The sequence below is a fragment of the Ambystoma mexicanum genome, chromosome 8 (assembly GCF_040938575.1).
Source record: "Ambystoma mexicanum isolate Mex_15411 chromosome 8, UKY_AmexF1_1, whole genome shotgun sequence".
Taxonomy (NCBI): Eukaryota; Metazoa; Chordata; class Amphibia; order Caudata; family Ambystomatidae; genus Ambystoma; species Ambystoma mexicanum.
In genome coordinates this window covers 734,730,937-734,756,818 of record NC_090929.1, presented here as the reverse complement: position 1 = coordinate 734,756,818, position 25,882 = coordinate 734,730,937, and the positions used below count along the sequence as shown (strand labels likewise).

Below are 25,882 nucleotides of genomic sequence, written 5' to 3'. Positions count from 1 at the left end.
GTGCACTACATGATATTTTATCACTGTATTTTAGTGCTACTGAAGGCAACCTATATATTTGTTTTGTGGATTTCACCAAAGCCTTCGATACTCTGTCACATGCTCAACTTTGGTACAAACTGGGAAACTGGGGAATTGATCCCATTCTGTTGTATTTTTTATTTCTCTTTATTCTAATACATCAGTAGTGGTGCGAGTGAATTAGTCAGGTGAACTTACGGATGATATAACCACGAATATTGGTCTCAAACAAGGATGCGCCCTTACCACATTGCTTTATAATGTATATGTCTGCGATATCGGCTTGACCATTGAATCTAGACAAAATGTTCCTCTCCACATCAACAGAGTCCCGGTTCCTTGATGAGGGTATGCCGACAATACCATTCTCCTTGACAAAACTCCCATTGGATTACAGCTGTCATTGAATTCATTAGCAATATATGCTGAGGCCAACTCTCTTAAAATTAATAGCTCAAAAAACTAATTATGGTATTTGGCAAGAGTTCTAAAAGAAGAAAAAAAATGTGTTTGGACCTTCAATGGCTCTCACGTTGAGATTGTTAATAGTTATGTCTACTTGGGTGAACCGATCACTAACAAACCGACTCTGAATTTCTATGGAGATATTGTGAAAAAAGTGACGAAATAAGAGCATTTCCACCTCTCAAATATACCTGAGCATAGGTGAAAAAGTGAAGGACAACATACGGCAAGTGGGACGAGAAAACTAAAGCACCAGAGGAGGAAGAGGCAAACAGCAAATGTGAGGCCCACGGATAGAAAAAACGAGCGAGACGGCCCGTACCCGAAGCTAAGAGCAGTGTGAGGGAGTGCTGTGTGCTGCACCAGGCATCTAGGGAGACACAGCGTCAGCGAAACGAGAAGCTGGGGACCTCGGAGGAATAGCGAGGAGATGACAGCCTGAGCCCTGCAGGCTGCGACGGAACAAAGGTGCCCATGGATAGAGGCAGCATAGCAAGGCGGAAACTGTGCGTATCTGCAGCCCGGGGAGAGGAGGAGCCGGAGCTGGGACAGGAACCCAGGCGAGGAGACCGCACCGCTGAGAAGGTGGGGTGGAGGCCCGGCAAGTGTGGGGAGGCCCTTTGGAGGAGCGCAGAGAAGAGGCGGGGGAAAGCCCATGAGAGAGGGAAGAAAGCAGGAGATACAGAGGAGGAGCGCTGCATAGGTACTACTACTACGGTGCAGCGCCCGACCCCTGCCTCCCCTATCCCTCTGTAGCAACGAAGAGGGTAAGCGCTACTGCCGAACCCCTCCACCCCCCAACCACTGCGCAACACCCCCCGCCCCCAACTGGGATACAGTGAGGAAGTGTGCTGGGGGAGAAGAGGAACCTGAGGAAACGGCGCGAGGCACCGAGAGGACCCAGCCCCCTGGAGGTGGCACGCAGGGTGCCTGTAATTCCTCCAGAGCAACGGGCATGGTTGCAGAAGGAGGCAGGGCATAACAACCAGCACCAGAGGGGATACGTCTCCTGAGACAGAGCGGCAGCTGGCCAGAACAGGCATACATGGCACGGGAATCAGTGCGACCAGTCGAAACCTGGGCAGGAACAATGAGCCAGACCAGAGGACTTGATCACCCTCGGGAGAGAGGGGTGGGCCCAGTGATAACACAGGGAAAGGAAGTGCTAAAGGGGAGAGCCTGTAGCAGAGCATAGCGCTTGGGGGATAGGAGAAGGTTGCCAGAGGAAGGGCAATTGATGGCACACATCCCCACCCACTCTCCTTGATCTGGTGACGGGGCTCTAATCATAGAATACGTTGTGAGGAGCCAGAGGTGCCCAGACAAGCAAAAAGGACATGTGGCGGAGCGGAATCCGGAGAGGCAAGTAGTGGGGAGTCCACACTCCACCCAGAAGCCAGCACCCAGAGCGACGGAGAATACTGAGAAGGTGAATAGTGGAGTTGCTGGAACAACCCCGAGGGTATCAGTGTCCACAAGATAAATAGGACGTACAGGACAGACACTTGGAGGAGTAGGAAGACCCAGATAGGAGGAAGGGGGGAAGTAAAGAGAGGAATCGGAAGAGAACAAAGGAGTCTCCTGGGTCATTGTCAAAGAAAAGATGGAGGTAGTGATACCACAATCAGGGACAGACGGAGGTACGGCGAGGAAGGACCCTGAGGTGAAGAGGATGACGGAGGTGGATATGTCCCTCTTCTCAACAAAGGAGGACTCTGGACATATCTTGACCTAAATCAAGGCCCTCAGCGGAGACATACAGGCCTTGTTGACCGACCTCACTAGTAGGATGACAACGGTGGAGATTAAGTTAGAGGGCCTAGAACACAACCAGATCAATGCGGACATGGTGGAAATGAGACTGGACGCTAGATTAACAGAGCTGGAGCTTCGAGAAGAGGAAGTGATGCTGAAAATTGCTGAAAATTGATGATTTAGAAAATAGAGAGAGACGTGTCAACATAAGGGTAATGGGCCTGAAGGAGATGGCAAGAGAAACCACGAGGCAAGTGGAGGAGAGAGTGCAGGCCTTAGTGCACCATCTATTTGTGGCGGAAGGAGGAAAACTGGTGCAACTTGAAAGAGCGCATAGAGGAAGTAGACTGCAGCAACATTTCTGAGTTAATAGGACAAAACAGACGTGCTGAACAGAGCTAAGCAACAAATGGAGCTGGAATTTAAAGGCTCCATAGTCATGATCTACCAAGATTTGTCCAATCTCATGCTCTCAAGGCACAGAGACTGCAGACCCCTAACGAAGTGGCTACAAGAAAAGGGCATTGGGTATATATGGGGCTACCCATTCTCACTAGAATGCGAAGTAGAGGCGTTAGATTACTGCATAACTTTGGCGGAGGAAGCAGAGCAAGCCCCATATCACCTCACTGCAGACATTGAAGTTAAGAGGGGCCACAAAGGGATGCCCACAATCAGGGAGAAATCGAGATCTGCGCAAGCCCCGCAGAGGAGGAGACGAGGACAAACGGGCAGAAAATACATGAGACTGGACGCACTGTAGCCACATAAGACACCCTCAACACCGGAGCAGCCGACAGAGAATAACTCAAGGGAGAAGAATATGGGACGGCTGGAGAAATAACCATGGGACTAGGTGGAAAGCGATGAAAGAAAAATGGATCGCTGGAGGGAGGCAAATGTCTTTGCTCCAAAGTGGCCCTCTGTGGTACAGGGGACGTCTCAACAACACTTACTGAAGACAATAAGTTAATGTTACAAATAGTTATAAAGTTAAGAGGGGTTTTCTTTAGTGGGTTAAGCCCTGGGGAGGAGGGTAGCGGGCAAAGGAAAAGTAATCTCAACGACAGTGAAGAGGAGAGAAAGAAAGAGTCATTAACTATGCAAAAGAGGGGAAGAAGGGTGTGGTGGAACAATTGTAATGGGGAGCAGTGAAGTAAACAAGGGTCTGGTTGTGGGAACACTTAATGTAAAGGGCATGAATTCCCCAACAAAGAGATCCCTGGTTGCAAGGGAATTTCATAAGTCTTCCCTGGATGTGCTTTTCCTGCAGGAGATGCACCTATTTCAAGGAGAAGAGCGGGCGTTAAGAAGGGGCGGGGATAGGACAGGTACACTAGGCATCCGGGAAGACCAAGAGAGGGGGGTTGGAATTGTTTTACACAAACAATGTAGGCTACAGGACTGTGTAGCAACCAATTTGATGGAGGGAAGGTTACTGATACTGCAGGCAACCATGGAGGGGGCAGGAATACTGTTGGCAGCAGAATATGCACCCAATCAGGGGCGAGCATAGTTCATAGTGAGTACGTTCAATGCAATACAAGGGCTGGAAGCTGACCTGTACATCATAGGGTGAGACAAACTCCTGGGCAAATGAGACTTGGGATAGAAACGCGAGGGGTAAGGGGAACCCAAGAACGGTGAAGACAGAATGGGATACCTGGGACAGGTAATAGGGACATGAGGACTAGTGGATGTATGGAGGCGGCAGCAGCACCCTCGGGAGGAAGGCTACACCTTTTTTTCAGCCCCACACAAAACATATACTAGGATTGATTATCTACTGCTAAATAAGGACATGGGAACAAGGGTGATGAGCAGCAGTATCAGGCCAGAGGGGTGGACCGACCACGACATGGTATTAATGACCTTAGATATAGAAGGATTACACAGGCCAGATAGTAGCTGGTGCTGTAATGAAACGCTCTGGAGGGCCCCTCTATTCGCAGATCAACTGGCTAAGGCAATTACGGAATACTTTGAAATAAATGACACGTGGGAGGTATGCACAGAGGTGGTCTAGGATGCAGCAAAGGCAACCTGGAGGGGACTTTTGATTAAGGAAGCTGCAAGGCGGAAAAGGGAAAGGTGCCTGCAGAAGGAGAGAATGAGAAAATGGATAGTCGAAGGGGAGGAAAGGATGCAAACCACAGAAGGTGGCATAGATGAGATCAGAGAAGAGCTTTCATCAAAGAGGGAGGAGCTGAAAGCACTGGGGATGGGGGAAACCCTGTGGAAATTAAGATACCTTAAACAGAAATATTATAAAAAAGGGGAGAAGGCAGAGGCGCTACTAGCTGCAAGGCTCCAGCCGCAGAGAGCAGAAAGATGGGTATCCACCCTGAGGGAGGTCTGCAGGGACACACCAAAAGAAATATCAGAAGGCTTCGCCCAATATTATGAGAAACTCTATGAATCGGAAGCCACCAGCGGAGAAATGATGGTGGGTGAAAACCTGAGGGACGTGATAATTCCTAAGCTCCCAAGCCCAGAGGTGGAACACTTAGAGAGCCCAATAACAGCCGAAGAGGTACAGGAGGCGATATCGCACCTCCCAAATGGAAAGGCACCGGGAGAGAACGGATACACTATTGGGTTTTTATAACATATACGCTGGGGTCCTGTCACAACACATGGTGAAACTGTATAACCACATCCTAGATAGGGGGCTCACCATATCGCCCCATCTAACTTCTAAATGTAGATGAGAAAATATTTACACAAATCTGGCGACACAATTCGAATGGAAAATGCCCTGTATTAATCACCCAGACCAAATGGGGTTTATAGCAGGCAGACAAGGCCCTGATGCAATTCAGAAGACTCTGGACCTAATGGAACACGCAAAGGGAGACCCAGCGGGCCATGCACTATTGAGCCTAGACGCAGAAAAGGCCTTCGACAGAGTAGAAGGGAATAGTTTCTTACCTGTAACTCCATTTCTCCAGCATTGGTATCTTTCGTGAATTCACATGCTTAGAATATTCCCCGTCGTCAGACTGGGAACCCTCGGTACACTTATAAAGCCGTTTCCCATAGGAAAACTTCCGACACTTTTGTGTCCTATCTATGTCGTTTTCAGGGCCGCCTACGCATGCCCCACTAGGATGTAGCGGTATAAATGCCCCGCCCCTGCGGCTCCCTTCAGATTTCGACCCCTCTAAAGCAGAATGGGGTTAAAACCTAGTTATACAAATACATTGCATTCCGGGGAGGCCGGCGGGCGCATGTGAATCCATGAAAGATACCAATGCTGGAGAAATGGAGTTAGAGGTAAGAAACTATTCCCTTCTCCAGCATTGGATCTTTCATGGATTCACATGCTTAGAATAGACTATACAGCAGTGATACTGAAAAAAGGGGAGGTGTGAATGCAATCCAATACCCTCTTAAGCATATATATACATAACCATGCTTACGTATAACTGCAAACGTATAAATACACAAATGTACATGCACATATCAATATCTATATATATACATATATATATATACACACATATGCTACAATAAGTACATACCCTTCCTGAAAAGGGCTTACCTTATTGAAACAGATGGCGCAAGACTGCTCTTCCCATTTGTACATCGTCCGCATGCTGCCGTTTGAGGCAGTAATGGCGGGTAAAATGTGAGGCACTGACCATGCCGCTGCATGGCAAATGTCTGCCAGCGGGATTCCTGCCCACAACGCCGTCGAAGATGAAGTTGACCTCGTGGAAGGAGCTCTCGGACGCCCTTGTAGCGGTTTTCCCGCTTTGGAATGACAGAAGGCAATCGTCGACGAGACCCATCGAGCCAGTCCCTGCTTTGAAATTGCTTTTCCTCTCGTCGACAGACCATATGCAATGAAGAGTTGCTGAGTAGATCTAAGTTGTTGAGCCTCTTCACGTCCAAGGTATGGAGGGCTTTTTCCACAGCTGATGAGGGGGTCGCGAAAAAGGTAGACAGGACAATGGATGAGTGTTTATGATAAGCCGTAGGAACCTTTGGGATGAAACGAGGATTAGTTGACAGCACCACTTTGTCTTTAAAGAACCTTAGGTACGGCGGGTCTACGACCAATGCTTGTAAATCTGAGAGCCGCCTAGCTGATGTTATAGCTATTAGAAAAGCCAACTTCCATGATAAGAACCTCATCGACGAGGTGGCCATTGGTTCAAAGGGTGCTTTCATTAACCCTGCTAGCACCACATTAAGACTCCACGTTGGTGGAAAGAGTTTAATCGGCGGGAATGTTCGGAACAGACCCCTCATGAAGTGTTTCACCAGCCTGTCACTAAACAAGGGAGACGACTGCCTCTTCCTCGTGAACCTAGAGATGGCCGTCAGATGTACTTTTATTGATGAAAAAGATAATCCGCTCTCCGCCAGGTGTAGCAGATACGGTAGAAGTTGCTCTGGAGTTACCCTTAGAGGTTGCACTCCCGGCTTCCCTTGACACCACTTACAGAACCTTCTCCACTTACATGCATACGACTTGTTGGTGGAAGGGGCCCGTGCTGCCTGCAGGATTCTCCGACAATCCGACAAAATGCTCAAGGCACCAAATTCCGAAAAGTCAGGAGCCAAGCTGTGAGATTGAGACTGTCTGGATTGTGATGCTACACTGTCCCGTCGTCCCGGGACAGGAGATTCGGGACCTTCGGAAACGTTATCGGTTGTTCTATTGACAGGTGAAGCAGGTCGGAAAACCACGGCTGCCTCGGCCAACACAGTGCCACTAGGATGACCCGGCGCCTGTATCTGGGTATCCACTGCAGGGTTCTCCGTATAAGAGGGAACAGGGGGAAGACGTAGAGGAACTTGTCCGTCCACGGGAAGGAGAACACTTCCCCCAGAGACCCTTCCTGTGGCCACCTGCTGGCGTACAGCTCGCACTTCTTGTTCCCCTTCGTTGCGAAGAGATCCAGTGGAGGCTGCCCCCATTTCTCAAAGACCTTCGACAACTGAACGCTGTCTATCTCCCATTCGTGTATTTGGTCCATTTTTCTGCTGAGTGAGTCCGCTTGCTCGTTCCTTACTCCAGGGAGATGATGAGCTACGACGGATATATCGTGTTTCAGAGCCCAATGCCACACCTTCTGAACCGCGATGGAAAGGATTCCGGACTGCGTGCCCCCTTGCTTCCTTAAGTAAAACATTGCCGTCGTGTTGTCTGTCAATATTCTCACTATTGACCCTCTGATGTGCGGCAGGAAAGACTTCAAGGCCCAGCGCACTAATCTCAGTTCCAGAACGTTGATGTGCAGGAGTGACTCCCTCCGGGACATCGACCTTGGGTTTGCAGAGTGCCCATGTGTGCTCCCCAGCCTGTCAGGGACGCATCCGTCACTATGGTTAGCCGAAACTCCGGCTCCTGTAGGGGTACCCCTCTGGATAGGTTCTGAAAGCTCTGCCACTACTGAAGAGCTAGCAGGAGCTCGCCATCGTCAACGGTCAGCTTGTCCGACCAGAGCCCTTGGGCCTGCGTCCACCGGTCCGCCAGGAACTCTTGAACCGGCTTCAAGAACAGGCAGCAGTTGCCCACTAGAGGAATGCAGGATGCCATAGCGGCCAGAATCGGCACATATTTTCTCACCGATAGTCTGGTATTGATCCTCATCCGACTTGCCAATCGATTGAGTTTGGTGATTCTGTCGAGGGATGGCTTCACTAACCCTGACTGGGTCTCGAATTGCACGCCTAGGAACACCAAGCTTCTCGACGGCGTCAACGAAGATTTCTCGAAGTTTACCGCAAACCCCAGCCGTTGTAAAAGTTGCATGGTGGCCTGCAAACTTGTGTGAGTCGACATAGGGGAGGACCCCCTCACCAACCAGTCATCGAGATACGGGTACACATGATGACCATGCCTTCTCAGCCAGGCTGCCACTGGGGGCCAAACATTTTGTGAACGTTCTGGGAGAGGATTTCAGCCCAAAGGGAAGTACTGTGAACTGGTAGTGAGTCCGTCCTACCACAAACCTTAGGAACTTTCTGTGTCGCCGAAAAATTGGTATGTGGAAGTACACGTCCTGCAGGTCCAGAGACGCCAGAAAATCCCCTTCTTGAACTGATCGGATCACTTCCTGGAGCGTGAGCATCTTGAATTTTAGGCTTTTCAATGTCTTGTTGAGATCGCGCAGGTCTAGAATGGGACGCCATTTTCTGTTTGTTTTTTTCACCACGAAGTATCGGGAATAAACCCCTTGACCTTTCTGCGATGACGGAACCAATTCTATAGCTCCTTTTTCTAGCATAAGTGCTACTTCCTGCTGCAAAACGCTCAGATGGGGTTGAGCTACTAACACCGGTGGAATGTGCGGAGGGTTGCTTTTGAATTGGAGGGAATGTCCGTACCTTACTGTGTCCAACACCCACTGATCCATTGTTATTTGCTCCCATTCGTCGATGCAGTACGATACTCTGCCTCCCAGAACGTTCCGATGCCCGTCATTGCTCGTCCTTGGTCTGCTTATCCCTCGTCGACGATGAGTAACCTGTTCTCTTCGTGGAGGTCTGGTAGTCCCGGCGTCATTTTGCCGCTTGAGAAGCCCGTCTGTATCCCTGGGAGGGGTACGCCGGACTACTGAAGGATCTGTCTCTAGATGCCGAGAATCTGGAGTTTCCCGATGCTCCCCTAAAGGGACAAAAAGACCTGAAACTTCGACCACTCTGGAGGGCACCCAAGGAACGCGCCGAGTCCTGCTTCATGCCCTTCAGGGCCTCTTCCACCTTCTCGCCGAACAGAAGGTCTCCGTCAAAGGGCATATCCAGCACCTTGTATTGCTCCTCTGGTCTAAAGTTGGTGCATTTTAGCCATGCTTGCCTTCGTAGAACCACCTTGTTATTCACCTGTTTAAACTCCGATTCTCTGACGTCCACAGCGATGTTTATAGCATGATTGGAAGCCTCTTCACCTTCCCGGACGAGTAACATTGCTGCCTTCCGATGTTCTTCCGGAAGATGCCCCAGCATAGGTGCCAGTCGGCGCCACATCTCTCGGTCATATCTGGCTACTATAGCCAGAGAGTTGGCCGCTTTCACTGTGGTTGCTCTTACCGACAGCACTTTTTTGCCATCCTGTCTTCTGGCCTCATTTTCCGGGGGGGGGGGTCGTGCACTTGTGCTGGGCCCTCGGCTTTCTCGCCGCCGCCGCTGACACCACCTAGTCAGGGGCTGGTTGTGAGGACAGACACTTGGGGGTAGCTTCTGGGGCCTTAAATTTCTTCTCCAGGCAACCTTTTATTGCCGGTTCCGAGAAAGGGTGACGCATGGTATGTAACCCCCCCTGCCACACATGATCCAGGATGGGTACCGAGAACACCGACCTTCTCTTTCCCATGTGGTCGAAAAGAAAACAGTCCTTTCTCTCCTCTTCCTGGGCCAACCCGAATTCTGTACACGCTTTGGCCATCATGGCGTGAAATGACCCAATGTTGTCCGGGGGAGACGGCTGAGCCGGGCTTCTCGGGGTTTCTAACTCCACCTCCGACTCCCAGGTTGGATCCCTGGAGGGGGAAAGTGAGACATCCGATAAGGTTCTCCTATCCGAGCCCGAATCTATCAGTTCTCCCTCGTCGTGGCGTGCAGCTGAGAGGTCTTCACCCGCTGGCACTGTCGTGGGGATTGACGGAGTTGGCCGACGAGACAGGCCCGGTTCGTCGATGGTCGACCTGGCCGGAGATGCTTGAGGTAGCCTCTCGTCCAGTGTCTTCAACAAAGTCTGTAACGTGGGTAAAACTTCCAGCGACAAGAGTGACTGCGGATTAAGAAGAGGGGTAGACCCCAGAATGCTGGCTCCCCCAGAGAGAGGATTGGTAATTCCTCATAACCCGAGGTCTGCAGGTCCAGCTACTCTCACACCTTACTCATCTCCCGAGGACACCAACAAGGCCACCTCTTGCTGCAGCAGGGTCTCCGGCAAAACCGGGTCGAATACTTATGGTCGCCAGGCCTCTTGGGGAATCTCCGTCGACGAGGCTAAAGCTGGTCCCGTTGTCGTCGTCACCACTTGCGGTCCAAGAATGGTTGAGACCAATTGTGTCAGTGGCAGAGAAGGGGTTGACGACTGCCCTGCCGTCGACGGTGGTGGTTGTGTAGGTCCCTGAGGCGTTCCCACCTTTTCTGAACTTGACCTACACTTCTCCGCTTCTCGACTCGAGGTCGATCTATGGTGATCGCCCGAGGAGGATTTCGACCTTTCTTTTCTGTCTTTCTTCGTCGAAGATGAGGATGACAAGGTTTTCTTCGACGAGGACTCCTCAGAATGGCTTCTTGATGACTCTTTCTCTGCCGGTCATGATTTCTTCACCGGGGGTTCCGACGATGTCGAGCGGCGCGGGGCCCCTGAAGATTTTGATGCCGAGGCCACGCTGCGCGCTTAGCCTACCTCTGAAGGCGTGTATGCCCCCGCTCCATCGTTTAATCATGCCACTAGCCACCGACTTCGATCTTTAAGAGTCTTTTGGGAGAAGCCCTTACATATGTCGCACTTGTCTGCCGAATGATGAGGGTGTAGACAATATATGCAATCCACATGACCGTCCCCCTCATCCACTTTCTTCAACCCGCACGTAGCGCATGGGCGGAACAGCGCTTTCCCAGACATCAGGACAAAACTCCAACAGCACAACCTTGACAAAATAGACTACGCGAGGTGATCCCACTACTTTGGAGACGGTTGAAATCTGAAGGGAGCTGCGGGGGCGGGGAATTTATACCGCTACGTCCTAGTGGGGCATGCGTAGGCAGCCCCGAAAACGACGTAGATAGGACAAAAAAGTGTCGGAAGTTTTCCTATGGGAAACGGCTTTATAAGTGTACCGAGGGTTCCCAGTCTGACGACGGGGAATATTCTAAGCATGTGAATCCATGAAAGATCCAATGCTGGAGAATGGGGCTTTTTATTCGCTATACTACAAAAAATAGGAGTTGGAGATGTGTTGAGCCATCGAGGCGATCTGCTCGGGACCGACGGCGAGGGTGGTTGTAAATGGGACAAAGTCGAGGGAGTTCAGTCTTAGCAGAGGAACTAGGCAGGGAGGCCCCCTGATCCCCCTTCTTTTCGCCTTGCTGATGGAGCACCTGGGGGAGAGGATATGCAAGTACATCCAGATAAGAGGTGTAAGGGTGGGGGAGGATAGCCATAAGCAGGTATGCGGATGATATTTTGCTGTACCTCTCAGAGATAACTGCATCAGTCCAAAGGATACTTCAGATACTGGAGCAGTACGGTAGGGTATCAGGTTTTAAGGCAAACAAGTCTGTTCTCCTCCCCCTGACTTGGTTAACCAGGGAACAAAGAGAGGAATGGGAGAGACTATGGATACCGGTGGAAAGGGACAGTATAAATTACCTAGGGGTTAAAATACCCCAGGAACTGGAAGATCTATATGAGAGGAACTTCCCCCCCCCACGACTCCGCAAGCTTTTTGAGGAGCTTGAAACATGGTAAAAGCTCACCATCTTTTGGTTAGGGAGAGTGAATGCAATTAAGATGGTGCTACTCCCCAGGATGCTGTACCTATACAGGCATTGCCGATAAGAGTTGCCAGACCTGCATTTTACAGAGTTGAAAAGCAGGATGGTGAGATTTTTATGGCAAGGGAAGAAACAGAGTAGTTTACAGAATATTGGTGCAGCCTAAAGAAAGGGGTGGTGTGGGCTTACCGGACATGCATACTACCTACAGAGCTGCCCAGTTCAGGGTCCTGGTCCCCCACCTGTGGGTAGACAAGCAGAAATAATGGGTGGGCATTGAAAACTACCATGAGACCGGGCACGTTGGGAAATGGCTCTGGGCACCGCAGAACGCAGCTCTGAGAAGGCTAAAGACTCATATGATTGTGGGCCCGCTTTAGAGTTTGTGGAGAATCAAATGAGAAATGGCAGGTGTCGCAACATGGCCCTCACCATTGAGCCACATATGGCCCCCCGCCCCAATAAGAGACCGTATCCCAGGCCATGAGCGATTCCAAGACTGGTTTGAGGCAGGGCTGGAGAGAATAGGGGAAGTCCTCAAGAAAGATGCATTTATAGAAGTGGAGGAACTCGAAGAGAACATGGGGATCAGTGGAATCTCCGTATTCAAACACCTGCAGCTTAAAGGGGAGCTAAAGTCAGAGGAATGGAGGGAAGATTTACAAAGGGAACCAACTGGGATGGAGAGAATACTGAACACAGAGAAGGGAATGAGCGGTTTAATATCTAAACTTTATCAGGCCCTACTAGAAGCACAGGGTGGAGAAATCAAAACATATAGGCTGAGATGGGAGAAGGATATGGGCAAGGGAATGATATGATATGTTATTTATAACGCGATTAATACCCAGAGGTTTGTAAGCGTGGACCCGGGGATCAAACCTGTGTTGCTCCGCATCCTCTTCTGTATTCTGTGGTCAATTTGTCAGCCATTTTTACTTCCAAAATGGCAGGGCCGTGTGCTAATGTTAATAAATCATTATTTGACTTGAATGATGCTTTAAAAAATATTGACTGCAGCTTTTCAGTTATGTTAAATATTTGTATCCATTTTGTATTACAAATTAACAAGTTACTGGTAATGAGTGTGTGAGTGTGTTCTGATGAAGCAGTACCTGATGGGCTATGCAGTGTGATGTCACTATGATGTGATTGGTCTGTGCTTTTTTGCCAACCGCCAGCCATTTTGTGTCACCGAATCGGCAGAGCTTCCAGGGATAGATGCGGCTGGTTTTCCTGTGGATCTGGTTCAGTGGTGGAAATGGAAGAATGTTTAAGGGGGAATCCCACAAGGTCTGGGTTGGGGGTCGAGTTCTGAGGAAGCAGTGCTACCAGTTGCACTCGGCTCAAAGGAAATGTTCAAAATAATTGTTTAAAAATCATGCAATTTTTTTCTTGCTTCTTCTTTCCAAACTCCACACTGTACATCAATTCCACTTTAAATCACTTCATGGCAGTGTTGCATTGTATTTTTATTGTTTTATATAGTGCCTTAATCCAAGGCGCTTTACAGTTAACAAGTAACACATAAAACATGGAACAGTAGAAGCAAAACAGTAAATCTGAATCAAACCATAAAATCCGTATTTAGAACAATTTGCAAGTAAGAAGGGAGAGGAGATGAGGGGGTAGAGAAGGATCATGAGGGAGAGAGTAATGAGTGACGTGAGCAACAAAAGAGAGGAGATCATAGGAGAGATGGGGACAGATAAAGATAACGAGAACAGAGAGATGACAATAGAAGGAGGGAGGGGATAGAGAGAGGGGGAAGGTATCAGGGAGAGGAGTGCAGAAGAAGTTCTTTCAGTAAGGAGCGGAAAGAGGAATAGGTGGGGGAGGAGCAGATAGAGAGAGGTAGGGAGTTCCAGTGTAAGGGGGCAAGAAGCTGAAAGGAGCGGAAACGAGAAGAGGCACGTGGTGGTGGGGGAACAGAAAGCAAGAAGAGATCAGCAGAACGAATGGAGCGAGAGGGGGTATAGAATGAGAGGAGAGAATTTTTGCATCCAAAATAATGTTGGTAATGCAGAGATGTTTAGTACATTAAGGGATCCATAGACCGGGTCTACATTAGCAGGCTACCAGGATAGCTCAGCAGGTTTGACAGACCGTTGCTGAGATGTTATATATTCATAACATGTTGCTAATCATGTGACTTTTTTCAATTCCTTATAAAAAAACAAATGCTATAAAATTATAAAATATGTTTGCCCAGGGAATGGGTTGGGCTGGACGATGGGTTGGAATGGGGATGGGATGGGTTGCTTATATTTAGGGAGGAGGTGGGGGATAGGTCTGCCCACGTAGTGAAAATCAAAAGTTGGAACCCATGAACCCACTGTTTAATTTCCTAATAACTGTCAGCACAACAGAAGCATTTATTTGTGATTAACCAGTTTGACAAGCATATACTATCTTTATAAATATAACCTGTGATAAAACACAAAGCAAGGGGCACACAAATTACAGAGCATTGGTGTGGTAGTCTGACAAAAAACCATTTCAAAGAAAACTAGTGAATGCAAGCAGCATATTTGAGTTTGGAAATTACTCCGTTTTCTATGAAAGTGTAAAATGCACATTTGGAAAACAATAGTGTGCCCAGCATGAAGAATGCCTGCTTTCAACAGTGATAGCCCCTACCCCAGTGATATTCATGGCCCTGTGCTGTCCCTTTCAGGCCAGAAGAAAGAAAACAGGCTGAGGAAATACAAGCAGGAAACGCACGAGTGAGGGCTGGGGAAAGGAAGACAGCGCATATTAGGTCACCGAGTCCCCAGCTTCCCTCAGCGAAGCTTTGGGCTCGGTAAAGCCTGGTCTGGGCTGAGACATTCCGGGTCCCGAGATCCGGCCAGACATCTGATGCCGGATCTCGGACCCAGCAAGAGCCGGCCAATGGACCAGTGCTGATCTGGTTGCTTTAAGCAGGCTGGAAGCCCTTCTCACAATTCTGCCTCTGTTTTATTCCAACCTGCCCTGCCAAGTCTAGTATTGTATTAAGAAAAACTCCATTCAATTCAAGTGACTCAATCACAGCACACGACGGCCAGTGCCAAACACCAGATTCCTCGCAGTTGCACCGATAAGATTGGGTTGCAGCAAGGCTGAGCTTTCCAGTTTCCAGAGCAAGGAGAAGGAGGACGGGGTCAGGGCTGCTGCTGCGGCAGAGAGCTGCTGGACTTCTCCCGAGACCCGCTTCCTGAGACTATACCCCCCAAGGGTGAAGCTTCCAGCCAGGGGCAGGCATTGTCACGTGGGAGCTGCTGACTTCCTGCCTGTGAGTTGCCTTCTAGCAGCAGCAGCCCCTTTCCCACTAGTCAGTGCCTGATGCTGGCCACTGTTTACTTCCTAAACCCTGAGCTCCTTGCTACTAAGAAGCCAGCAGCAGCTCTAGAGCTTGGAGACTGACTTGCTTGTCATAGATGAATGGGAAGGATAACGCTTTTTGGAGAAAAATCAAAACTCATTTTAAGCAAACGTAAGTTAATCCTTCTATACGATGATTCACCATAGATAGATACGTGTCCTTTCCAACGCGTTATGCAAGTAGTCAGATATTTCATAAGAATATTCTGCCTTTCATTTAACCTTTTCACTTTCTTTTCCTCTTGTGTTTGTTTTTCCACAGATTTTCCTCCACCACTTGTTCTTCCCCAGTTGTCGTTCCATGGGCAATGTTTCTTTTTGCATGTCCTTTCAGCTTTCGTGGACCTTTGCTTATTTTTCACTTATGTCAGTTCCTACATATTTGCTTCCCAGTCATCCATTTACTCAATCCTCTATTCCTGGACTGAATATTTGTTTATATTATTTTCATTTAATTTTATTATTTTGTTTCATGCAGGGATGTCTTGAGGCATTGGCTTGTGCCCCGGTCCGTTCAATATTATGCCCTGCTCCCTAGTTTCCCGAAACAAGGTTGCCAGGCTTCCAGGCCTTTCAATTGGATCTGCCTGTAGTCTGCACTTAGCAATGTTTTAAAGAATGACTTTTATGGTGAAACAGCCTCTTTTACAATATTACGCCGTCTTTGTGCGTTCTTCAATCAGCATTCTGTGTCAAGTGCTTGTATTGCCACGTGCTGTGGAACTAAGATGGCATCAATCAAGAGCAGCTTTCAATAAAAGGACAGACACACCCAGATACTCAATGGGATTACCGTGAAATTAGATTTGATTCAAGAAAACAAGCTTCACTTTTAAATCCTATCCTTAATACTTGGTGTGTCTGTGCTGTGATCCAAGTGAACCAATGTGGGGTAGGGGCCACATTCCAGACTATGTGCAGTCTGGGGCTTGTGCAGTTATGCACGGAACACAAATGACAAAAAACACCTTATTTTTTGTATGCAAGTATCTTTTCCTTAACACCTTGATTTTTAAGGGTGTGTATTTTCACCCTGAATTATGTTTGATATGTTAAGATCCTCCCTCTCCCAACCTATTAAGTTGCTTGCCAAGCATTAAAACTCCACTGAAATATATTGAGCAAAAGGATAATTTTTAAGGACAGTGGTCACCCCTCGAATATGAGACAAAAGAAACAAGCATTGGCAATGCCAACAGTTTAGGCTTTTGGGTAGGCATGGGAAGGCACTTGTCACTGCCTTTGTGGCATTAACTGGTCATTGATGGTAGCAGGTGCAAAATGGTGCGAGTACTTGGGCATCTAATAGCAGTGCCTGGCAAATGCCTAATACGTATAACACAATCAAAATGTTAGTTTTGCCAATGCTTGTTCTACTTCTGCCAGCACGGCAATAGCCTTGTTCATTCCCCCTTGTCCCTGTCTCTGGTCTAGGTCGCCTTTCTCTGCTTCTTATCTCACTGGTCACAATTGTTATATGTTCAGTTTCTCCTTTACCCGTGAGGCTCTATGTGATTTCTAAGTCCCCAGTTCTAGCCTCTCATTGTTGCCTCTCAGGATCATACTTCCCGAGGAAGGCTGACCACTTCATTTCCCTTGATGGGGTTAGGCTGTGTATTTGTCTAGTCAGTTGCTCTGTTCTATATATATCCAAGGCTTTCTCTGCCCAATGTCTTTCACTCAGAAGTTCCTCTCTTTTCCAACCCCATGCCAAGCAGGCCTTGGCTGCTAACAGCAGGTAGTGGGGCTTGTGTGGAAGTTTCATCCAGTCCCCTTCTACTACCCCCACTCCGAACAGTACCAGCAAGGGGTCCAGACACCTGTCCACCCCATCCAGGGCCTGTATCCTTCCAATATTTCTGTACCTTTTCACATGCCCACCACATGTGCCAGTAGTCCGCTGTCTGCCCACATTTCCTCCAGCAGTGGGGGTCCGCCCCTGGGTACATTTTAGATAATATTACTGGGTCCGCTGTCATCTATACAGGAGTTTGAGCCTGTGCAACTTATGCTGGCAGGCCACTGAGGTGCGGTGCGTATTTCCGCAGAGTTTCCTCCACTGGTCTACTTGTCTTGGGAGGAAGAATATCAAATTATACAACGTGTATAGCTGCCCCGCCCTGCCCACTCATTATTGGATGTACTGAGGGTAGATGTTGAAAAGCCTTGTGCACCTTTGGTAAAAAGTACACAGTAGGCATCAGTGGTTTGAGTCTAATAAGAAAAGATTTTTCCTGGTCTGTTAGTAAACCTTGAGAGTGCCAATGTTGTACTAATAATGGTAATCCTTTGACTGTTTCAGCTGTTGGGTTGGTGTCCAATTTGATATAACATCCTGGCGTAGAAAGATGTTCATTAGCCATGTCAATGTAATCACGTTGGTTGAGAATTACAATATTGCCTCCTTTGTCTGCTTCTTTTATAGTGATAAGAGGGGTCCTCTGCTAGTTCTCGTAATGCTGTACGTTCTGGTTTGGGAAGGTTGCTTTTTTTGCTTGAGAAGCCCCTTGTTGTACCATCAATATGGTCATGTATCTCATTAGTTATGGCTTGGTAAAACGTGTCAATTACATTCTCGCTCTTAAATGGTGGCATAAATTTAGAGCGTAGCTTGTGTTCCTGCATATCAAGATTTCTTTGGTGAATCCCTAATTCACTTTGTATTTCTGTAGTGGATTTGGTAGTGTCATCCACTAAGTTGGTCACAACTTGAATTTTCTCTATTTCTTGGATTCTCAATGCTGGTTGGGTGCTAACAGGTTCATAGAGGGCTGATCTGTTGTGAAAATACTTTTTAAGTTTGAGTTTTCTAGAGAACTTGGACAAATCAATTTGTACTTCCGTCATGTCTGATGCGGCACTGGGGGCAAACGACCGGCCATGATTCAACAAAGTAATTTGGTGCGGCGTCAGAGTCTTATCTGATAAGTTGACCACTACGTTTTGAGAATTGGTTTGATCAAGCGATTTTTGGCGCTTGATCTGGTTAATCTTGTGTTGGTTTCGTCTCCTCTGATAACGACCCTATGGGTCGAAACACGTGTCAGCAACCAGTATAGAGCACAATTGGCTTATAGTACAGATTTCAATTAAAACAACTGATGTGTTACAATGTATGCACACTTCAGGCATTACATTTGTACAATTTGTTGATAATCACATGACTGCCTGACAAAACAGATAACAAGGCATGTTTTTTGGCAACATTGCACTTTCAAACGGGTTACCTATACCTTTGATGCATTTGTTTATGTGCATAACCCTATTAGGGTAGTATTTGCTTTTTGTTAACAGAGGAGATTCTCTGAGGTTTGAGACATGAAGTAGCAAACACGAAAACAAATCTGAATTGACCCACTGGCAAATACTTGGTCAACACTTCTTTATCACAATACATTTGATATTTTGAGTGTGTTTTGCGCGGCAGAGGAGGCAAACCCTTTTCATTCATACAAATAGAAGTGTGCTCAAAAGTAGGCCGCATACATATTTTAAATATTAACAATTAAATATTGTGAATTTGTCCAAGACAGAACACACTATTTTCTTGCTTAAAATTGGCATTCAGATTTGCATCAATGAGGCACTTGCACAATTGTGAGGCAGCATACATAATATTGTATTTTATACTTTACCTCAAATATATTTTGGGCCTTCTGCTTAAACGCTTCATTCGATGTGGCTTTCACCCCTTTTTCCTTCAATGCTTTCTGAACAGCAAAGATATCCTCTTCTTCATTAGCCACGAAAGTAGATGGGTTTGTTTTTTTAGAAGATTTCTGCTTTGCAGTTTGGAAAAGGTCATCATCACTCCCTTGATCATCTAAAATGGAAAGAGCAGAATTCTTGTCTGTTTTGACCCTACCGACCTTAGATTTTGCCTTTGCCGTCATGGTGGTCTTTGATACACCGCTTTTTGCAAAGAGATCATCAGAGCTAAATACGTCCTGAATTTCAGGGGGTTGTAGTTTCTCAGGGATGGTTGTATTCTTTGCAGTAAAGTCAGGCGTAGAGGAGGATGACGATTTTACAGAAAAAACATTTTCACCTACTTCTGTTTTAAATGCATCTGCTTTTGGTTCTACTGTTTGAAGCCACTGAACATCTGATGTTATACTAGCTTCTCCAGCAGTTAATTGAGGTGGTGGCACTACAGCCTTACATTTGTCTGTGTCTCCAGAATCTTGAGAAGCCAATCGTCTTCCTGCCCTTGATGGTGGACGTCTTTTTGCAGTAACTTTGATGCGATCCTATAATGACAAAGTAAAACAGTTACATATAAACGCCAATGTAACACCTATTCAAAACCTTTTAACCAATATATTTTAAAAAATGAAGACATTCGAAGTTAGCACATGACTTTTGACACAATCTGTTGGTAACTGCTTTGCTAAAATAAGTTAAGAATCTTGTCTATTTCAGAGATACTGCAGATTGCTATCTCCACAAACAAGTAAATTGATCCATCTCAAAACTACATGGAAGAATGATTTCGCCCTAAAAATAATAGTCATATAATGGGATGGGATTGTGGGTTATTCAATATTAGCTAACAAGCCATCTGGCTCGCATTCCAGGAAGCTGGCCATCCTCTAAAACATAACAATGTTATTGATGTTGATACAGAAAGTGGAGATGTGTTCCCCAAAGTATTAAATATGACAATGTGGGTGTTTGCTCCAACTGAGCAGTGTAAAGAGCTTACAAACCAATCGAGTAAAATATTGATTTTGCAGTGTCATCTATGAATTGCAGTCTCACGGATCAAAATCAAACATTATTCTGTATTTCTAAAATCATGCATCAGATATAATTGCTAAATATTAATTGGCATTGGAAGCACATTGTTATGTTAACTAATTTGTAGAGCACACTTACACCAGAGGTATCCTGGCGCTGAATATCCAGCAAGCACAGATGAAGGCAAGGAGCTAAAACTAAAACTAAAACAAAAGGTTTTTAAAGCATGTCTAAATACTAGATGGTTCACAGTGGCCCTAAGTGATTGTGGAATAGAATTCCACAACTTGGCAGCAGCGACTGAGAAAGCGCGGCCGCAGGATTGGGGGTGTTTGATCGTATGAAAAGTGACTGCAGCAATTTGACCAGAAAAAAAAACAGCCTGCATGTGGTCCTTTTTCATATGATCAAACACCACCACCCACCATGATCAAACCCCACCCCTACTTAACTGCTCGCTCGCCGCCTGATCCGCATTAACCCTGCAGCGTCACATCTGTCCCTGTAACGTGGGTAGGCTCCCTTTTTCTTTTTTTTTTTTTATTCCGTCCCCTGCCTCCAATATCGAGGAAGAGGGTTTTGGGGGGACACCCCGCAACCCCCGTTCCACATGTTTGGTATGTATTAGCCAATTTGACCGAATAAATTCGGTCAAATGGTACAGGCCAAATTCGGCCAAATATATTCGGTCAAATATACTAATACCCGACCACAGAGTCTAGACAGCCTGTAAATGGGAATCTGAATCAAACATCAATCCTGAGAACGAAGACAACGACCCAGAATATAAAGCTGAAACTTAGCTTGAGAGTATTCAGCACCTTGACCATAAAAGGTTTGGTGCAAAATACAAAGTGACTTAAAAGCAACCAGCTTCTCCTCTGGGAGCCAATATAGCTTACGTAGCACCTGAAAAATATTAGTTCCATAAGCTGAGCCAGTAGCCACTGTGGCCACGAGATTCTGTAAGAGTTGCAGGATACGATCCGCATTAAACCAAGGCCCTGAAAGGCGATGAGTCTTGCTAGGGTGTAAAGGAGCAAGATGATCAGTCATTATAGTAAATGCCTGTACTAAAGTGGAAAGATCAGTGGACTGATTATCAGGAACAAGTTATTTACCTGTAACTTCTGTTCGCCAGCATGGGTCTGGCATGGATTCATATGCGCATGAATATTCCCTGTTGTCAGCCTGGGAATTCTCGGTAAAAAAAATACAAGCAGTTGCGATTTAGCCTGAAAACTGCATTTCTCCTCTATAACCTATCTGTCCTTTGGGTCATAGTGTCCGCATCCAATGACAGTCTCCCTAAGCACCACCCCTGGTGCCCATCTTCAGATTTGGTAGAGCACGTAAAGTGGCAGTATGAATCAATATGTATTTTATATTTGTTTTATTTGTATAGCGCATCTGGGCCCGTAGGCATCCCGGGGCGCATGAAGAAATTGTATTTGTTACATACATTACAATTAAATGAACAGTTCTTGGTGATACAAGCAAATAGGAGGAGTGAATTTACAAATATGTATATAAAATTATATATTTACAATTTACCAAAGTGCACTATACATATAGTTTTAAACAGTTGTATAGTTGCAAAGTTTACAACGATGACATACAGGTGTTACGACAAATAGCAGGGATGTTATGGTTGAGTGGCACCTAAATCCTGCTCACTGAGCCATTTCTTGACTTTACGCTTAAAGGAGTGGAAGGAAGGCTCAACTCAAAGTGTGGTAGGGAGAGTGTTCCATAATTTGGCTGCCAGGATTGGGAAGCTGCCCCCCCTGCTTTTTGCAACTTGAATCTGGGTATGCATGGAGAATGGACTTGGGTAGGTCTCAGTGGTCGTGTAGAGGTGTGAACCAGGAAACGGTTCGATAAATATTCCGGTGCGCAGTTCGCTTGCGACTTATGAGTCAAATTGAGTGTTTTCAAAGCTATTCTTTGGTCGACAGGGAGCCAGAAGAGGTTCCGCCTGGTATTGGATATGTGTGATTTTCTGGGAATGTTAAGGGCAGTGCTAATGGCGTTGTTTTGAGTTACCTGTAGCTTATTGATTTTCCTAAGGCTAGTACCAAGGTAAAGTGCATTGAAGTAGTCTATCTTTGACATTATGAGGGTTCTAGTGAGAGTGATACAATTAGTGGTGGAGAGGAAAGGTCTGCATGCTGTTATAGGTTTGCATGTGTAGGCTGCAGCTGAGGCCACTGCATTGGTTTGTCTGTTGAGAGATAAGGTGGAATCAAGATAGATACCAAGGGTTTTAGTATCATTGGACACGTTAGTGGTATTCCCATAGATGTTGAATGCCTTAAAGGCGGGGTCCAATTTGTTCAATCTCGGGTGAGAGCCTAGAATAAGTAGCTCAGTTTTTTCATCGTTCAAACAAAGCCCATGATGAGCCATCCAAGCCTGGAAAATCGCATATACCTTGTTTAGTGAGTCAGATACATGGTCACTAGTGGGGTGAGTATCGGAGTGTCATCCGCATAATTAGTGTAGGTGACACCCAGATAGTCAAGTATATCAAAGAGTGGCTTAGCAAATACATTGTAGAGGGTAGGGAAAATGCATGACCCTTGCGGAACCCCACATAGCACAGGTAGTGGTTCTGCTGAAGCAGTAGGTGAGAAAACCCTCATGGTTCTGTTAGCAAGGAAGGATTTAATCCAGGAAGTAGCTTCCTTTGAAAAATGGGCAGCAGTTTTGAGGTGGTGACAGAGGATTTGATGGGTGTCCAGTCATTTGGTCGACTGAAAACTGGTCGAATGACATTTGGTCGACGCAATTTGGTCGAAAACCAAATGGTCGAATTTTTATTTATTTATATATTTATTTTTCGGGTTTTCGTTTTTTAAAAAAAGGGGTTTTTAGAGAAAAAAAGGGGTTGGGGGGGACCCCCCCAAAAAAATAAAAAAAAGGGGTGAAAATAAAATAAAAAGAAATTCGACCATTTGGTTTTTGACCAAATTGGTTCGACCATTTGTCTGGTCGACCAATTTTTTTCGACCAAATGTCTGGTAACCGATTTGATGGTGGTCCAAGTCAAAAGCTGCTGATAAGTCAATCAAGAGTAAAAGGGCAAGTTTGCCCTTATCTTTTAAATCCTCAATTTGTGTTTTCAAATCGATAAGGGCAGTTTCAATTCAGTGTCTAGGTCGGAAGCTGATTGGCAGAGACCTAGGAGATTGTTGGCTTCTAAGTAGGCCTGCATTTGGAGATATGCTGCGTGGTCCAGAATTTTCAGTAGAAAGGGCACAGTGATGATAGGTCTGTAATTAGCAGAGTTGTTAGGGTCAAGGGTAGGTTTTTTTAATAAGGGGGATGACCCAAGAAGAACCACAGACCTTTGTTGGAGAACAGGAGTTACAGGTAAGTAACGTGTTCCTTCTCTAGCATGGGGTCTGGCATGGATTCGCATTCCCATGAATACAATTACACAGCAGTACATATACACACCAACAGGAGGTATGATATGATAAGTCATTGCCGGGTGGCAAGGTTCAACAGAAGCAATACACTTACCCCTGCAACAGACTCACCTCAAACAAACAGGTTGCCTAGCACCACTTGGCCGAACCTGAACTCCCCACGTAATCCCTGTCAATGCAGTAGAAACTCGTGAAGGTGTGGGTGGACCTCCATGTAGTAGCCCTGCAGGTGTCGAGCAGGGGTACACCAGAGAGAAATGATGTTGACGCTGCAATGACTCTGGTAGAATGAGCTCTCGGTCAGCCTGGAAGGGGTCTGTTAGCCAGACAATGACTGCATGATGCAGCAAGAGAGCCACCTGTATATGGAAACCTTTGACAGGGCCTTCCCGTGATTCACAGGTCCAAAATTCGTAAAGAGTTTTGACGTCTTCTGAAAATCCTTTGTTAATGCTACATCGAACTTAAAGGCACGAGCAACGCCCAGCGAATGGAATGTCCTTTCCGCCGGTGTGGAAAGGTTCGGGAAGAAGACTGCAGGACCTGCATGACTTCCCTCTTGTGGAACGAAAGGACGATGATCTCCTCTGCCTCAGAGTCCCAAGGGACTGTGCCGTCTCTGTGACGGTCTTAATCGGTTGGAGCGTCTCGTCCACAGCCTTTCCAAATAAATTGTTCCCATCGAAAGGAACTTCCACCACCTCAGGCAGCACATCCGTTGTGAAGTCTGTAGCCTGGTGCCAACATTGGTGCCAAAGGGCCACACTGTTGCCCATCTGGCGGAAGCCGGAGTCCGCAATATCCAACGCCACCGTGATGGCATGGTCTGAGGCCACTTCACCCTCCTGGAACAGGGCCAGGGCATCAGCCTTCTTGTTGTCCGGGAGGAAGTCCAAGATTGGGCCGAGCTTATACCAGAGTTCCCAGTCATACAAGGGCAGGATGTCCAGGGCATTGGTGGCCTTGACTGTGGAAGCTGCAGTGTAAATGATGCGCTTCGCCACTGCATCAAGCTTCTTCCCCTTTGGTCAGGAGGCACCATGGACAAGGATGATGGTTTTGCTGAGCACTTCCTGGTGGCGGCGGACACCCTGGACTCTGGAGAAGCCTGCAATCTCAAGCATCTAGGGGCTGATTCTGGGACCCTGCCCTTCTCCAGCCACTCCTTTTTCGGAGGAGCGGTATTTAGCCTTTTCATCAGGTCCAAACCCTCCTCCCAAACATCGGCCAACAGGGGGATTAACATGATGGTCTTCCGTGAAGACTCCCGACCTTGAAAAAGGAACCTCTCCTTCACATCAGGGACCAGATTGAAGAGAGCAGATGCCCTTGAAATCATGGAATGAAAAGAGTCAACCTCGTCTAGGGGTTTGGGGGGTAGGTGTCATGATCTCTGCTTCCAAAAGGTCAGGGTTTTCCCAACTCCCTTGGAAGCAGATCCATAACCCAGGTTCCGAGTGCCAACCAGTCCCAATTGGGACCTTTTGGACCCAGTCCTGGCGCCAGTGGCACCAGGCTCATAAATATGCCCAGTCCCAGCGCTGGAAGCGCCGGGCTCATAATGCTTGGGTGGACTTACCTGCAGCAGACCATGCTGCTTACTTGCCTGCCAGTTGAGCCTCTGATTCTCTCCTGTTTGGAACTACTTTTCCTGTTGGGTGGGGCAGGAGCCACTCCCTAGGTTCAGAACACTGGAACTCTTCTGGAAAGCAGGAACTCTTTTCTTACCTAGGCGTGGCTGTGGAAGGAGGATCCGAAGCACTACAGGAGGCTATTTAAACCACACCCGATGGATGAATCTTGCTTTGCGTTATTCTGCATCCTCTGCAGCAGAACGCTCATCGTGTCTTCTGCATCTGATCCTGGGCCTAAGGAAAAAGGCTTACCATCCTGAATCCAGTCTTCAGCAACACCTATAAAGACAAGAAAGAACAGGTTAGCATTACGGTCTTCAGTGACAGCGCTTCACTTACCTGGTCCATCGGCTGTCACCAATGCCTCGCGCTGCATTCCGGCATCTGAAAGACAAAAGCTTACCAACTCTTCGCACGCTCCGGAGGTCTTCGGCGCTGCATCCCGCATCTGAAAGACAAAACAAGGTGCGTTTAAAGACATTGGGGAACTTTAATACTCACGTGCCATTACTCCTTTCCACATAACCCAGTGGGTATTCCGGCACCCTGCAGCCGCTCCGAACTTGTACCTGCAAAATAAAAAGACAGTTAGAGCGCATCGTGAAGCAGGCAACAAGCGCTTACTTACGTGCTTCCAGGCGCTTCTATTCATCACACGGGCTCCATCTTCAACTCACTTCAGCCCGTCATCCGCCATCGCCGGAACCCTGCAAAACAAGAGACATCATTACTAAAGACTTTTAAAGACATTAGAATTACTCGAAACTTACCGTTCGTGCAGTAAACGACGGACAGCAGTCCTCTGAAGTCAAGAGGCCTGCTCCCCTTATCCAGTGAAGAAACTGGTTACAGCACCCTGCCCCGAGGCAGATGGAGAGCACGGCGTTCACTTACCTAAGACATCTTACCCTTCGAGTCAGACATACAGTGCACAGAGGTCCAGCCCAAAGAGCCAGCCGTGTGTTACACATCACCTTTGAAGATACGGTATACGCCCAGTCAAGA

General features: G+C 47.1%; 1 protein-coding gene across 5 annotated transcripts in view; it reads right to left on the bottom strand.

The window, feature by feature from the left end:
- Positions 1-25,882, bottom strand: part of WASHC2C (WASH complex subunit 2C) — a 2,476,852-nt gene that overhangs the window by 91,776 nt on the left and 2,359,194 nt on the right. For all 5 annotated transcript variants that reach the window (XM_069610545.1, XM_069610544.1, XM_069610547.1 and 2 more), the window contains one exon: positions 18,705-19,319. In XM_069610545.1, the coding sequence (XP_069466646.1) occupies positions 18,705-19,319 (615 nt within the window). The remainder of the gene's footprint in view (positions 1-18,704; positions 19,320-25,882) is intronic.